At 37.3% G+C, this 16104-nt stretch overlaps 1 protein-coding gene and 1 pseudogene across 1 annotated transcript in view; one reads left to right on the top strand and one right to left on the bottom strand.

Moving 5' to 3' along the window:
- Window positions 1-2204: 2204 nt before the first annotated feature.
- LOC128742146 (chaoptin-like) overlaps window positions 2205-16104 on the top strand; it is a 31173-nt gene continuing 17273 nt past the window's right edge. Inside the window, exon 1 of the mRNA XM_053838381.1 lies at window positions 2205-2703. Coding sequence (XP_053694356.1) covers window positions 2690-2703 — 14 coding nt within the window. The 5' untranslated portion in view covers window positions 2205-2689. The remainder of the gene's footprint in view (window positions 2704-16104) is intronic.
- LOC128744863 (U6 spliceosomal RNA) lies at window positions 12663-12759 on the bottom strand (annotated as a pseudogene).

Genomic DNA, 16104 nt, shown 5'->3' with positions numbered 1-16104 from the left:
AAGACGTTTTATCCCTGGCCAATTGCAGCGTGGCTTCTAATCTAAATGTTATTAGTTCATTCCCGAGGGTTGACCTTTATTAGACATAACCTTTATTACCCATATAGACATAACCACCCCTTGCGCAGTTGGGCAGGTCGTTGACAAGATAAATGATTGCTTGCGATAATCGTCATTTTCCAGGATGCCGCGTATTAGCTGCGTTAGTTTGAGATTAGATTAGATTAGACTATGGCATGTTCAATTTCACTTTCAATTTCAATTCCCAAGCGCCAATGTGAGTTTTATTGTACTCTTATGGTGGTCTTCAAGACCAATTTTGGTCTTAAATGTCACCATAAGAGTGTAATAAAACCCAAATTGTTACTTGAGTTCTAATTTCTAGTCCAGTTCCATGTCTAATTTCCAGTCAAATTTCAAATTTAATTCATCCAATGGCACCCGAAAGTCGACAGTTTTCAGCCTAATCGGGCAGCATTATTGTGATAAGTAAGGTACGAGAGGGTATTTTTTCGGCCTATTTCCTAGTTCTAGTGGAAGAACAAGTGAATTTAACGTTATTTCAATAAAAAATGTAGATTACTTACAGTCTCAAGAAAATAGTTATAACATGTTAAAATTGTATGTCGGTAAAGTATGTTTATTAGCGAGAGAAAAGGAAAATAAACTGAATTTAGAAACAGGTCGAAAATACCCTTCCGTATCCTAGAAATTAATACACCATCCAGTGTTGCGAAGCCCACGCTCGTTTGGTTTAATTTTGTCACACACGCGCACTCATGCTAATAAACACGCCAGCATAAGCATCCCTTTAAAACTCCCGCTCTTATTTCTTCAGGCGCTGCAACGAGTTTTTGCGACTGTGTGTTTAGCTAACAGCTACAGTCGTCGCTCGTCGTTCGTTGTTGCATCTCGATCTGTTGATACCGATTACTCACGACGGCTCGTACTCCCGCCCGTGAGTAGAATCGAGGGCGAAGATGAAGAAGAAGAAAAAGTAATGCAAAACTTGTATCCCAGAGCGGCACCAGCCTCACGGGCAGCTGATTCCCCACGAATTTTTTGACTCGGAAATAAGCTATGCAGGATGCAGACGATGTGAGGATGCGCGTGTACGAGTGTGTGGGTAGCAGAATGTCTGCACACAGCACCGGCGGCTGTTTCTTTTACGCCTGCGTGTGCGGCGTAAGCGTTGAATGCTATGTTTCTCATACTCTTTCGCGTGCGAGTAAGCATGGTTGACTTCTCGCTCGATTCGCAATATTGCATCCTACAATTTTTTTCGTTTTTCAGGTCAAATCGTTTTTTTAAGTCGGTTATCAAGTACCGACTAGGCTCTGGGTTATTTGTCGCCAATTCCTTGAGCGTCTCAGCAATTGCAAGTCTATTTCGATTAGATTGAGCAATCTTGCACGCCAGAAAGAGAATGGTGGCACATATTTTGAAGCGTGTGAAATTGTCGAAGATCACTATAAAATATCGTATTGAACAGACTATCTTAACCAGTGGATTAAAACGTGACAGTTTTATTACAATCTTTCAATGTTGTGATGATCTGAAGGAATATGACCACTTATACCTTTCGTTAGAATTCTTTCTAATGTTGCAATTTTTCCCGAAAAAACCGGTAATCTATAGTTTTGCAAATATAATTGTGATTCTTTTGCTGCTTCTATACGCACAAACAATCATCAGTATGCAACGAGCGTTTAACGTAGACTAATTAAATTCTGATTTTTTTTTTCTAAATTACAGTGCGCATCCCTATTCAGCATATCCCGCTAGTGAAGCTACCTATATGATATGTGCTGCGCACACCGCTAGACGTCGATGATGATAAAATGTGAATTGTACGTTCCACTATATTCCGCTGCTTTTCGGTAGTACATCTAGGGGTTCTTCAAATAAAACGTCCATCTATCTAACTTCACGTTCGTTTCCAGATCAACATTTTTTTAACATTCATTCATTCATCTTATAGAACAACTCCGTTCGGTGAAAAAACCACACTCCAGAAGGTCCTTTTCGAACGAACCCTAGGACGCGATCAGCCTGCGTTTACCCGTGTCGGGTGTAGAACGTTCTGATCGCCGCCAGCCAGTCATTCAACGAACACACACTGCCTATTATTCAGTTTGTCATATTTCGCGCGCGAGAAAGCAGCCACTAGTCTAATAATTGCATTACATCAGCAGCAGCGTTCGCTCCAGGTATCCTCCACACACAGTAGTGTATTGTAAACCGCACACTGTTCACCTTGCGTCGTTGGGATTGGGATAACCCAACGGGTTAGTCGCCAGTTGAAAATAGTAGCAAACAAACCACGGTCCGGGTCGTGCACATCTTTATCACACCCACTTGTTGTAGCGTAACCTTCGTCGCAGTTGCCGTTCTTGTCGCGATCGGGAAAGTGCGGGTGCTGTCGACTGCATACAGAACTGCGATCCGGTGGAAAGTGAGACTCCCAGAGTAAAGAAAATAATTAACTAACTAAGTGGTGGGATCTTTTGCAAGAACCATTCGTAAAGTGTATTGTTCCTAAACTCGTATTGAGTGTTATACAATCAACGGCGAAAAGCTGAAAACCGATGTGGAGTGTTATTGTAGCCACAACAGTACACTAGTGGGTGAAGTGTTCACTTTCACGGAGATTGGATTTTAGGAAAACCCAAATCCAAATTCATCAAGAATGTACCAAACAAGGTAGTACAAACACCACCATTAACCGAACTGGTAGTTGAGCGAATATAATTAAAGTTTTATATCAAATAGTGACGCAGAATAGCTTTTATCATTTTGCGGGATCTGCTTGACTACCTATCAGTCAGTGATGGGTAAAAAGTATTAGTTTCACCTGTGGCAATAGATTAACCTTGACTGAAGGTGTGGGATAGTGACGTTCTAACGTTCAGAACGATGGTGAATTGGAGTTTTTAATGAAGGATGAGTAAATATTGTTCATCATACCGGACCGTTCTGAAAGAAACATAGACGAAGTCGAATACAATCAAGTTCTTTCATTCAGCCCCAATCGAGACAGTAGCAGAGGCGCTCTGATTTAAGTCTCGATTCCGTTTTTACCGAACACATCGGCAAACGAGCGGGTTGAAACACAGAAGCCCTCATTGATGATGCGTGTAACACTAGACGTAACATGACGTCGTCGGTACCGGTGATAGATTACTTAAATGCTGTGTTTTTATTGTGTCGCCGGTTGATCGACATTAGAAAGCGAATATTGCTGACATCGATGACGGTAAATTGCATACCGTCAGCGGTTTATAATGACTGGAGACGCACCAATTCAGACCGTTATTAACTAGATATCAACGGTGTTGTACGAGCTTATCCCGAGCATGCAACTGTAGCTAGTTCCGGTTGAAGTTAAAATTTAAAAGCGTTTTCAACTCGAACAGCTGATGATATGATCACCGGGGTTGTCCGACCGTGGATGGGTGGTTTTATTAAAAACACGTGCCTGGTGGAAAAAGTTGATGCTTTGTCAGAGCTATATGAGCTTTGATTTTTATTTAAAATGCGAGATGGTGTCATAACTTACTCACTATGTCTAATAATTTTATTCGAATTGAAAAGGTAGTGTGGCAAAGCAGATTTCCAGAGCTAATATGTACCCAGAATAGTTTTGTTAAATGCCCACAATCGGAAATAGGAAAAATACCGAGGGGGAGCTCAAAATTATGCATTATTGCAAAAATATTAAAAATATTCGTTTTGTGTGTTTTCATGGGTAAAAGTTTTTACATAAAATATCAAAAAATGAGAGATAAGAGAGAATGTTTTAGAGATACAATTTTTTTCAAAGAAACAAAGTTTCTAGAATGCAGTGAAGACGCATGGTATTGATGATGATGATGATGATGGGCCCACCTCTTACCCCTACGGAGGTTTGAGGTAGACGATTTATCTATATGATAATTATTATAAAAATAAACCAGGAAAACAAAAAAAACGGACTGGTTTTTTTCACACAGATACAAATTCCTTTAGCAAATTTCTAATGGCCAACACTAGCATGACTACGAACAATTAAACTCTCAAGTCATTCAAGCTAGAATACCCAGTACAATCATTACACAACTTTCAGCGAACAAGGGATATTCAACATTTACATTAAGCTAACATCCAGTGTAATCCGTTGCTGAGCTAAGCAGTCCAGACGAAGCCATTCCCGCCGTTAACAGCAAGCAAAGCATAAGTCAAACTGCTTACCAAGCATTAAATTTATAAGGATATTCCCACCCAGGGCAGTCAAAGCAATTTCCCACCCGAAAAGAACCTTGACCAGCTAGGAAATTCTACCCCTAATAGCTTTCAGAAATGTTCTAATCTTCCTGAATAATCTGACGAGTACAACTTGACAGCTGAAAAGTCTTTTAAATAATTGTAAATTGCCAACACAGTCAACAATCAACAATCAACCAAAGCATTCAGTCCTTTATATCTGTGCACCGCGCGCGAAGCTCAAACCTTCGTAGACTACTCTTTTTTTTTTTTAACTACTAACAACAATTACAAAATCCATCATCATCATCTAGACGAACATAATAGTTTTTACTCTCTTCAATAATTACTAAAAAGCTATATTGGTGTCCATGCAAAATTATCCGTTTTATAAACTTCGTCAGGCTAAACATGAAATACCAAAAAAAAAATTTAAAACTGTTCAAAACACAGCTTTGACGTGTGAAATACATTGCCTTTTGAACTCGGTCAGCGTTGTCGCACGTTTAATGTGAGTAGGCATCGAATTGAATAAGTTAATACCTTTAAAAAACAATGAATTCTGTGAAGCACATGATATAAAATTTGGTGTTCTAATTTCTAAGGCGCTTCTAGTGTTATATCTATGAATATCACTCCCTCTTACAATTCGATTACACAAATATCGAGGCAGCAATCCATTCACTATTTTAAAAATGAACACCAACGTCAAGAATACAATGCGCTGCTTTACCGATAACCACTGCAAAGCATCCAGCATTAGCGCCGAGGGAGTGAATCTATTGCATCTTAAAATCAACCGCATTACTTTATTTTGCAAGCGCTGTAATCTCGATATTTGTGTTTCAGTTGCCAAGAACAAAATGGAAGCGCAAAAGTCCAAGTGTGGAGAGATGACTGATTTATAGAGATGAATCTTACTAAAAGTGTTCAAATCTTTCTTCAAACGACAGAGAATTCCGTATTTCTTGGCAATTTTCTTGATGACATTGTCAATGTGTACATCGAACTTTAGTTTATCATCAATAATAACGCCAAGATACTTGATTTCTCGTACGCGTTCAATTGTCTCACCATCAATTTCCACAGAGACATCTTCATTTACGCGGTTTCGCGAGACTACCATAAATTTAGTCTTACTGATGTTTAGCTTTAGTTGTTTGAATTTCAACCATCTGCTCAGCGAACATAAATCCTCATTCAAGTGTGCTGTAACATAATCGAGTTTCTTAGCTGCAATAAATAGTACAGTATCATCGGCAAAAAGGTTAATATCACAAAAACGTAACACTCGTCTCATGTCATTGATATACATAATAAATAAAATAGGCCCTAAGACACTCCCTTGGGGCACTCCAAGAGTATTACCCACGGGGTCAGAAATAAAATTATTAAAAATAGTCCTCTGAGTCCTGTCACACAAATAGCTCTCAAACCATTTGTAAACAGTCCCCACCATTCCAAAGCGCTTAATACTTTGCAATAACAAGGGCCTAGATATTGTTTCAAACGCGCGTTTTAGATCCAGAAACACAGCAACGATAGCATCTTTACGCTCAATGTTTTCTTTCCATTTCGCCAACACCAGATTTAATGCAGTTTCACAAGAATGACTTTCCCGATATCCTGATTGTTCTGGTATTAGCAAATCATTAGAATTAAGATAACTCAACAGTTGGCCTTTCACAGCAAGTTCCAAAACTTTTTCTAGTGTGTGTAACATATTGATGGGACGAAACTCTTCGGCTTTAATCTTTGTTTGGCTTTAATTTAATATTTTGTTTACATGTAATAAAACAGATATTTTTGGCAAAAACTAAAACTAGAAAATCCTTTTAAGACTCATTCCATTGCATTCTAGAGACTTTGTTAATTTAAAAAATTGGAGAAAATATGTTCTGTGCAGTATTTGTTTAAAAATAGCATTTAAAAACCAATTCTGCTTAATTACTATGCATAAGATTCAAAGCAATAAATACTTTGAAATGTTGTACGATTGTATATCAAAATACATATTTAATAAGTTATGAAATATTTAAAACAAATTCATGCTACTCAATTTATTTTAGTTTGGGGTAACTTCGGGCAAACCAAACAACTTTTAGAGGAAAACATTATATTTTATGTACAAAAACAAAAACTTCCATCAACAACTGGATAGTTTGTTACTTTTTAGTACAATATTTTATAGCTCACTAAAACAAAGAAATAGAGAGTTACTGTATTTAACAAAATTGCTCATTTTAGTGTGTTCTACCACTTCGATGGAAGTTTTGCACATTAAATACGATTTTGTTGGATATGTAGGGGGAAGTCCCCCAGTACAGGAAACCTAAGGATTTTGACATATATAAAATCAACATTTAGCATCAGTTCAATTTTTATTAACTGGAAGAGTAATTTAGAAGACTATTTTCCAATAAAAATAGGTGACACGTACTGGCATCACTAATGAACCATTTTAGAAGTCAAATAAGAAATCGATTAAAATCATTACTTAAAAATTGTGTCTCCTAGTACCGGACACTTGAAAGAAATCATGAAATAATCCAATTCAGGGCATATAGTTCTGAAAAATACATGTCAAAATCTCGAATTGCTTGCATAATTGTTGACTAAAGATGTTTGAAAAATTGCTTGGCATAAAAATCAATAGTTTTTTACGTACTACATCGAAACCTTTCTGTTTTCTTCGAAAAATTGATCATCGACTGGTTTCCTTGATTTTTTTTCCATATTTAAGAAAGCCGGTTCGGTATAAATGATGTTCTTTCTTCTCAATCTCTTTTTTTGCAAAATCTTGATTTTCTTTAAGGGGGCATAGTACTTTTTACACCATATTTTTTGCCTTATTTCAAATATTTTTTTCTCAAGAACGCGAAAAGCGAATAGATTCGGGTCTTTTGCATTCTAAATATTGCACTTTATACTAATATTTACAATTTTGTTTGCATATGTGAACCTCTTCCCGTCTCCTACGGCTCCTTGAACATGATCATTCGAAAAAAACATGATTTGCGGTACCATGGATTGGCGCTGGTGGGCTTATCCGAATTGAAAAATTCCAAAACGACATGCAAATATATTAAATTATCTCGTGTTTGACCCATCCTTTTTTTTTAAATTCGAACACATAACAAAATGGCGGACATTCAAACATAAAAATAAGGTTTTTAGTCGAAAAAATTAACTTTAAACATTTTTAAAAATACAAAAATTGTAATATTGAAAAAAGGATGGGTCAAACACTAGATAATTTTGTTGGCTTTGAAACAAAAAAAGAATCATGAGAATTGCTTGAGCCGTTCTTGAGACATTTATGGTATCGACTTTCAAAACCTGGTTTCGAGCAAAACGACGTTGAAGTTTTTATTCGCTGTGTAATCGCTTCAGACATACGCGCTACAAATAGCTATAACTTTGCCAATTTTTGGAATTCATCGAAATGACTTGAAACACATATGGTCAAAATGTTAATCTTTCGAAATGATCAATATAAAAAATTTCGATTTTTTTAAATTGAAAAAGTACTATGCCCCCTTAAGAATTTAACTGAAGCAAGCAAAGCATTTTGCTGTCCGGTATTGAAGAACGGCTAGGTGTCCGGTACTGGGTGACGGGAATTATTGAGTACAATTTATATTTTTTAACGAATTGAATATCTTTGTGGAAAAATGAACTACGGAGCTTGGAAAATATTCAATGAAAGATATTTTTTACATGAAAAGTGAAATTTTATGCGACCGAATAATACAATGATGCTGATCCGAAAATTAGCCGAAGCATAATAATTCGATGAGCGGTAGATAAAAACAAACAAATCTCTGTTTCCATGAATGACTCTGACCTATAAAATCGCACATGATTTTTTGTCATTTTTATTGATTTTATCATATTAGCGGCTAAGGTGCACCATTTGAAAGTCAGAAGTGTCCGGTATTGGGAGCTGTCCAGCGCTGAGGGACTTCCGCCTACATAAAGGGTGCCCCATATCAAATTGCATCACGGAAGAAACGCTGTAGAAAATTACCTAATTGACCGATGCTTTTCAAACTTTCAGACAACAAAATATAACCCATTAGTAGGGCTGGTACCGAATGGCCGAATCACGAATGGGCGAAATCCAAATGGCCGAATTCCAACAACAGTCACAGAAGGCCGAATCACGAAAGGCCGAATCGCGAATGGCCGAATCACGAATGGCCGAATCACGAATGGCCGAATCACGAAAGACCGAATCACGAGTGGCCGAATCACGAAAGGTCGAATTTTCCCGGAATGCCTAAATCAACAAAAATTTTATTGCTCATTTTGTGAGACCTTACAAATTTTGAATAAATTTTTTCATCTATTTTTCCCCGCGAATTTGAATTTGAATTTGAAAGGTGAAGGAAAAAAACTTTTCGTAAAATTTTGTACCTTAGTTTCAGAAGAACAAGACATACTCTGCGTCTTATTTTTTATTTTGGTGGATAGATGATTGATGATTGATAGTTGTTTCTTTTCCTAAGCGCGAATGATTTACGTTTATTATAGGGTGCGAGGCATATTGACCGTGTCAGTAGCAAATATTTCCTAGATGATTCAGGGCGAGACGGCCGCAGGCCGCGAGTGTGCGCCGGTGACCCGCCGTCGAAAGCGCCGGCTACTGCGGGGGGCAGCGCCCTGCAGAAATCACTACTATTTAGGTGTATGCATTTTCCTAGGTTTACTGACTAGTAGGGATTATCCCTTAGTTAAGTCCGAACGAGCGGCAGCGAGTAAGGACAGCATATACCCAACATTTGTGCAGGTGATTATTTTCGCCCGAATATGACGTTCGGTCATTCGTGTTTCAGCCTTTTGTGATTCGGCCATTCGTGATTCGGGCATTTGTGATTCGGCCGTTCGTGATTCGGCCATTAGATATATTATGCCATTTGTTATTTCGGCCATTCGTGTTTCGGTCATTCGTAGGTAATCCCATTAGTAAGCTTTTGGCATATTTGTTTCATTCAACTTCAATACTATAACCGTATGCTCGCACCTTACGCCTAACTCCACTCAAAAAGTTTTGTAAAACCTAGCTGCAGCTTCATCTGCACGGAAATCCATTTTTTCTTCATGTCTACCTCAGACCTCCTTGGGATGCATACGTTGTACCCGCTTCATAACAGCCTAGTATTTTTCGATGGGCTTTATTTCCGGTGTACCACTCCAATACATCCTTTGAATACTGGAAGTACAGTAGCTCCAAAAGCTGCCGAGAGAGTTGAGGATTTTCCAGGTGCTTGGGCAAAATAAATTCGCGACGATGCTTTTCGGGTGACACCATTTTTTTCAAATTTTCGAAAAACTAATCTTGATAAAAATAGAGTGTGAACAATACACTCTAAATTACTTCTACTCAAATTTTCAAGAGAAAATATTATTCATATAAAGTACATCAAACTTACAACGCAAATTGAAAATTTCGCTCAAATTTGAAGTTCAATTTTGGTGTTGGGAATGCCAATCTATACCTATAAAAATGGATTTCTGTCTGTCTGCCCGAATGTTCCTTATAGAATCGAAAACTACTGAACCGATCGGCGTGAAAATTTGTATATAGGGGTTTTTGTGGTCAGGTTTTTATGATGGTTAAGGACCCCTCTCCCCACTAAGAGGGGAGGCTCCCATACAAATGAAACACAAATTTCTGCATAACTCGAGAATTAATCAAGCAAATGGAACAAAATTTTACATTTGGGTGTTTTTGGAGATAAAATTTTTTTCTATGGTGAATTGAGACACCCCCCCCCCTTTTTGGGGGGGGGGGCCTATACAAATGAAATACAAATTTCCTCATGACCCGAAAACTAATTAATCGAATGGAACCATATTTGGCATGTGGGTGTTTTTGGAGGCATGAATTTTTTCTATGATGAATTAAGGCCGCTTGCCTTTTTAGGAGGGGGGCCTCCCATACAAATGAAATGCAAATATTTCCTCATAACTCGAGAACTAATCAAGCAAATGGTACCAAATTTGGCATGTGGGGGGTTTTGGAGGCAGGAATTTTTTTAATGTTGGTTTGAGACCCCTCACCCCTGTGGCAGGGGGATTTAGACTTTTTCTTAAAACAGTAATCAATAACAAGACCACCAAAAACTATCAATAGTAACATAAGATAATTCAGCGCAAGACGGCCACAGGTCGCGACCTACCGTCGGAAGTGCCGGCCACTGCGGGGGGTAGCCCACCGTATAGATCACATCTATGTATGTTTATTTATTTATTCTAGATCTACTGATCTCTATTGCTCTCCTTCAGTTGGTTCAGCCCTGTGAAATGGTACTTTCTGCGAAAAGCTTTTCCGTGAAATGGTACATCCTGCGTAAGGTTTTTCGCGAAATGGTAAATACGAAATTTGGAATGAGGCATGTCCCAGTGTGTCCCATCCAACCCCCGGGCATCTACCATGTTTCCTGAAACCGCCACATTTTGAGGTGGTGCTACATACGTTTTGCTATTAATAATCAGCATTCATACAACAGTGGAAGTGACGCGACTGAAGTGACCAAGCCAACGAAACTTAACCACGTATATATCGATTATGTGATATGGAATTGAAGATTTTTTTATGAGACTAAATAACAGTTCATTGATAATTATAATTTGCATTCAACTAAGAGAAAATGTCACTGATTCAGATGATAACCTTGCGAAGATTACTGCTGGTGCTGCAGAAATACCGTGTGATTCGTTCTTTTGCATGCATACTTGCATACAATTGATCCAGTGATCCAGCCCATGTTGGCTTCACTTATTTTGTTCGCAAACGTCATAGTTGCCACCGGGGTGGCCCCATCACTGTTCAGACGGAACGGTAGTTGCCGAATTTGGCAGATATTTACAATTTTATGTGCCATGGATTATGAGTAAGTGAATCATTCTCCTTGAAGCAATTTGTTCAAGTAACTCTACATGAATTCCTTCTCTTATTACGGTTTTAAATCTAGACAGTTTTCAACAAATTTTTGGCAATCGACCACAAGTCATCAGATGTCAGACTCTGTCCTGGGACACTGTATCATTATGAGAATTCCAAAAATATTATTCGTATCAATAATAGTTTAAGTGATATTTGACTACAAATGAGTCCGTGCTATTATCGGATACACTCAAATCTCGTTTTACGTCCACTATTGGGAGGACCTAACAAATCGGTCGTAAAAAAAGAGGCGTTAATTCATATTTCGGACGTAAAAAAAGAGGACGCTAATTCAAATTTCGGACGCAAAACGAGAGGACCTTAATTCAAATTTTGGACGTAAAAAATGAATGGACGTAAAAAGAGATTCTAGTGTACAACGCTTTGAAGCAGCCAGTAGGACTTAACCGTCTAACGGGTAAGACTGTCTGTAGACGGCCTTCGCTTTTGGAGCTACAGAACCACATACGAAATTTGTCTTGAATTGACAATATTAGAAATACGTTCAGAACAGATTTCCTGACATGTTGATACTAATATCACAACATTCTGACCATGCGTTCAAAAGTTATCATCTTTCAAAGACAATAATTCCGAAAAATTCCGAAAATAATTATGGTGCGAATATTGCCTTTTTTACGTTTAAAGAAAAAGGACATCTAGCACAAATTGTTCGATCTCAAATTTTTCCTATGAGTAATTTACATGCTTTGTTTTCAATTTTGTGATATATTTGAGCTGAAAAAATATTTGGGTAGAGCGTCAGGCATGAAAAACTAAAACGAGAAATTGGACTATTTCATACCTAGCGGTCCTCCAGATAAATATTTTCGCATGAAAATCAACACTCGAGCGTCTTTTGAGTGTACTTTCATGATAAAGTAATCATTTGCTCGATCGCATCGTTTTTACGATGTTGCCCGTTAGAGGGTTAACAATCGGAGGTTTCATGAACAAGGAAATGACTTTTGAGTGCATAAGTAAGTGTTATCAAATCTGGGTCATTTTGTAATGTGAAAAAGTTTTTATCTTCAATGCCGTAAGACAAATTTACTTACAGAGCATGTTTAGTAATTTTTAACATTATGATGGTTTTCATCTGTCAAAACAAAGGATCACAGTCAATGTAAACTAGTGTTGTAGTTTGTTAGTTTCCAGTCACGATTCTCCCAGTTGCCTGTATTCAATATCCGGTAGACTGTAACTGGCGGTTCAGTACACTCTATCATTATATAATGCTTGATTTGAATTAAAAAGCAATTAAATCAGTTCAGCCATTTTAAAGTTATGTGCAAAAGATATCGGCAATGTGTGCTCAGCCGGCAAACCAGATATGTTAATATCTTCGGAAACGGATGTTTAATTTTTTAAAGCAACAGAACTCGCCTGTTTTGTGTTTATGATGGTGGGCCTGGGCATTTTTCGTTTGGGAGATATTACCTAACGTCAACATTCTTTTTCGCCAGTTGAAAGGTTTCACAACTTTTCAGATGTCAACCTTGGCACAGGTGCTATGGTAATCTTCTTTGTATCATTCCAATTTTATTTAGTCCAGCTGAAGCTAAGACATTTTTTGCTCAAATGTACATACACAGACTGATTTAAGTAACCTTCTGATGCGCATGACTGCGGTTTTGCATGATTGAATGGTTAATAGTAACGATTTAATGATCTAAAATTAATTCAATGTTATTATATATCAGGTATAGACGATTTAATAACTATACTTAAGTTATTGACTCTCTTCAATTGGATATTTTAAAAGTATATCCGGAGGGTTTTCCAGCGATCTGCAAGTTTAGCAGTGTTTAAACCTGTTTAAAACTGTTTAAAACTGCTTATAACCTCGCAGATAGATGGACGAGCATTCACACCCACCTATTTCAGTATTTCCGGGTACAATCACTTGGTCACCATATGATTAAGTCTGGTGAATGCATTGAATAGCGATTTAGAATAATCTCCATCTCCTTTCCATGTCGATGTTGACATTTACGTATAGGAATATAATCTATTGCATCACTTATTGAACTAAGCTAAATTTTCAATAGCCTGAAATAGTTCTAGGAAGTACGACGCAAAATTATGGTATTGGGAATTTCATAAACAAAATAAATCAAAAAGAGGTCCTGTCTTTAATTTCCATGGACAACTTTTACCATAACAAAGAATTTTTAGAGTTGGAGATGTACAGGCAAACCGAAAGATTTCAATTAAGGATTATCGAGCAAATTGCAGAGCACCATTCCATTAAAAAAATTAAAAAAAACTTGTGAAACCAACAGCCCAAACCTCTAATAGTAACGTCACGCTCATTTTTAGTATGCAGACGCTATTTCTTGATTAAACAAGGATAAAATGTACACTTATTTAAAAGGGCTTAAGTCTAAACGAGATTTCGAAAATGTAGTTCATTGACTAGGACAATCATTTTCGGACTTTTTTTTTAAATTGCACAAATTCAAGATGTTATAGCCTCTAGAAAGAACGCATCAAGGATTGTTCGTCTCGTACGGGTACTGTTAACACAGTTAACATTATCTGAACGTGCACGTGCTGCATAGATCTGTGAAGAATTATTGCTGGTGCTGGTCGCACGCTTACAGTAATCTTCGGTACGTGACAAATCCTACCGTCTGTTGGCATCCAAAAATAAATAGCACTTTATTGCCGGGAAACCTTGCATATTGACATGAGTAAAAAAAAAGAGAACAGACATGCAAAATTAGTTCCTTGTTCTCTAATCGAGCCTAACACGTGCAGTTATTACTTTAGTTAAGTCTGTGGCGTAACTTGAATGTTGAAAAATAAATAAAAATAGACCGTTTTCCATGTTGATCGATGGAATTTGCTCGGTTTAGAATTCGAAGAATTTTATTATTTAGAACTTCTTTGCTGACCGGCGAAGCTGGTGAATCCTGTTGACGCACGAATAATTCGAACGATCATTTGTCAAGGGAATCAAGATAAGCTATTAACATTAGATAACACTGCGCAAGATCGGATCAAAGCTAATCGTACTTACTACCCGTTTGATCGTGACCAGGTTTGCTAATTGATTCTGCCTAGCTCCGCTTATTCAGCAATTCTAGCAGCTTCAATGGGGATGCACGGTGTTGGCTTGTGATTTTCCCTTTCGAATGTTAATTGTTTTTTCGTAGACAACACAAATGCTTTTAAACCGGCAGTAAGTATATTGGATTATTAAATGAATAATATTTTTTGCATGACGACGGGATATTACGTAGTTGTCCAATTGAGACTATAAAGTTGAAGTAAATGAATGGTAACTCCTGTGATCAAATAACCAGTACATATCTGAAGGTCACACGAACATCAACCTTTGAAAAGAATTTCAACGTAAAAAATCACGATTTCAGTTAAATTTTATCCAACAGAGTTCAACGAACTACATTTCTGTCCGTTGAAAGAATGATTTTGCTTTTTTGCAAAAAGTTATTGTAGGGGAACTGTGGGTAAAATGAACAGTGGGGGGTAAAATGAACAGGCAGCCAAATTCCCAGTAAACCGATTAAAATCTGTTCCGGATCAATAGGTATCTTCTCCTAGAAGTATTTCAAGCTGTTTGAGACAATATGTGGTGATCATAAACTTTCCAATGTGAAAAAATGGAAAAAGTTAAACATATTTGCAGAAATCTGACGCCGACGGTAATTTCGACTATTAGTAAATAAGCTATTTTGGCAAAACAAATTAAATTTCGACTATTGGTATCATTCAATGTTGTTTGCTTATCACTATCCTGCGAATTTGTCGAAAATTCCAAATATTTTTATCAACTGTTTGTTTATAATAAACACTTGAAAACAATTGGTGTTTTGGGGGTAAAATGAACACCTCACTATGGGGGCAAAATGAACAGTGTGTATCATGATGTTTTACTTTCCATTTATCAGCAGCTACGAAATAATTGCAATTCAAGCAACAAAAATGATCGAGTCTCTCGAAAAATGACCGAGTGCTGGAAAATCCTGCGAGCTAAAAGTCAAGCATTGTATGAACATGGCGAAGATACATTATGTTAACTTTGTGGAGTCCCATTTTAATTCCAACAGCCCTGTTGGATACCTACGGCTTATGTAGAACAACGATAATGTAAAATAATGTTTAATTTATCCAAACTGCATGTTAACTTTAGTTTTCTATGACATGTTCATTTTGCCCTCACTGCATGTTCATTTTACCCACCTGAAAAAAATAAGGCTCGAATGTGACGCTTTCGAAAAAAAGGAATTTTTCATGACAAATAGTCCTTTTTTAAACATTTTTATAAATTACTATGTGAAATATGAATTCAGCTTTCAATTCATATAGTGCGATGAGCATTTGGTTGGTTCCTGGGGGAGAAAATGGCGAAATTGCTAAAGGTGTTCATTTTCCGCCAGTTCCCCTACTGCGTCACCAATAAATGAATCGACAGTTTTGAATAATTGTGCCTCACGGCGAGATGGATCAATTCTGGTCTTAGCCGTTTCCCTCGCTTACGTTAAAAAAAAATAATAATTGTGCCTCAAGCCGTCTTTTGTGATTTAAGTTCGCCGTAATATTTCGTGGTGAGGGAACGTTATTCTGCATACAATGCACATTATTTGCATAGCTAGGAAAACAGGTTTCAAACAAACGGGAAGTACCTACAGCCAATGCACTAGTTTCAAGTGATTATTGGATGATTCAAAATTATCAGATGTTTAAGATAACTGGGCTCGAAGAAATACTATAGATTTGAATGCATGCAAAGGAAACAAACTCTACTTTTACACTATGTATGTTTTCCAAGAATTTATTTCTCACTTCTCAACTCATTTCCTTAGCCCACAGCCAGTTGATTTTATACAAACTTTTTTGACGTAGGACTACGTCTTACTTTAATAGGGTGGCATGCTACGAAA

The sequence above is a fragment of the Sabethes cyaneus genome, chromosome 3 (genome assembly GCF_943734655.1).
Source record: "Sabethes cyaneus chromosome 3, idSabCyanKW18_F2, whole genome shotgun sequence".
NCBI lineage: Eukaryota > Metazoa > Arthropoda > Insecta > Diptera > Culicidae > Sabethes > Sabethes cyaneus.
The sequence above is the reverse complement of the archived record's forward strand: the minus strand, read 5'-3'. Positions and strand labels throughout refer to the sequence as shown.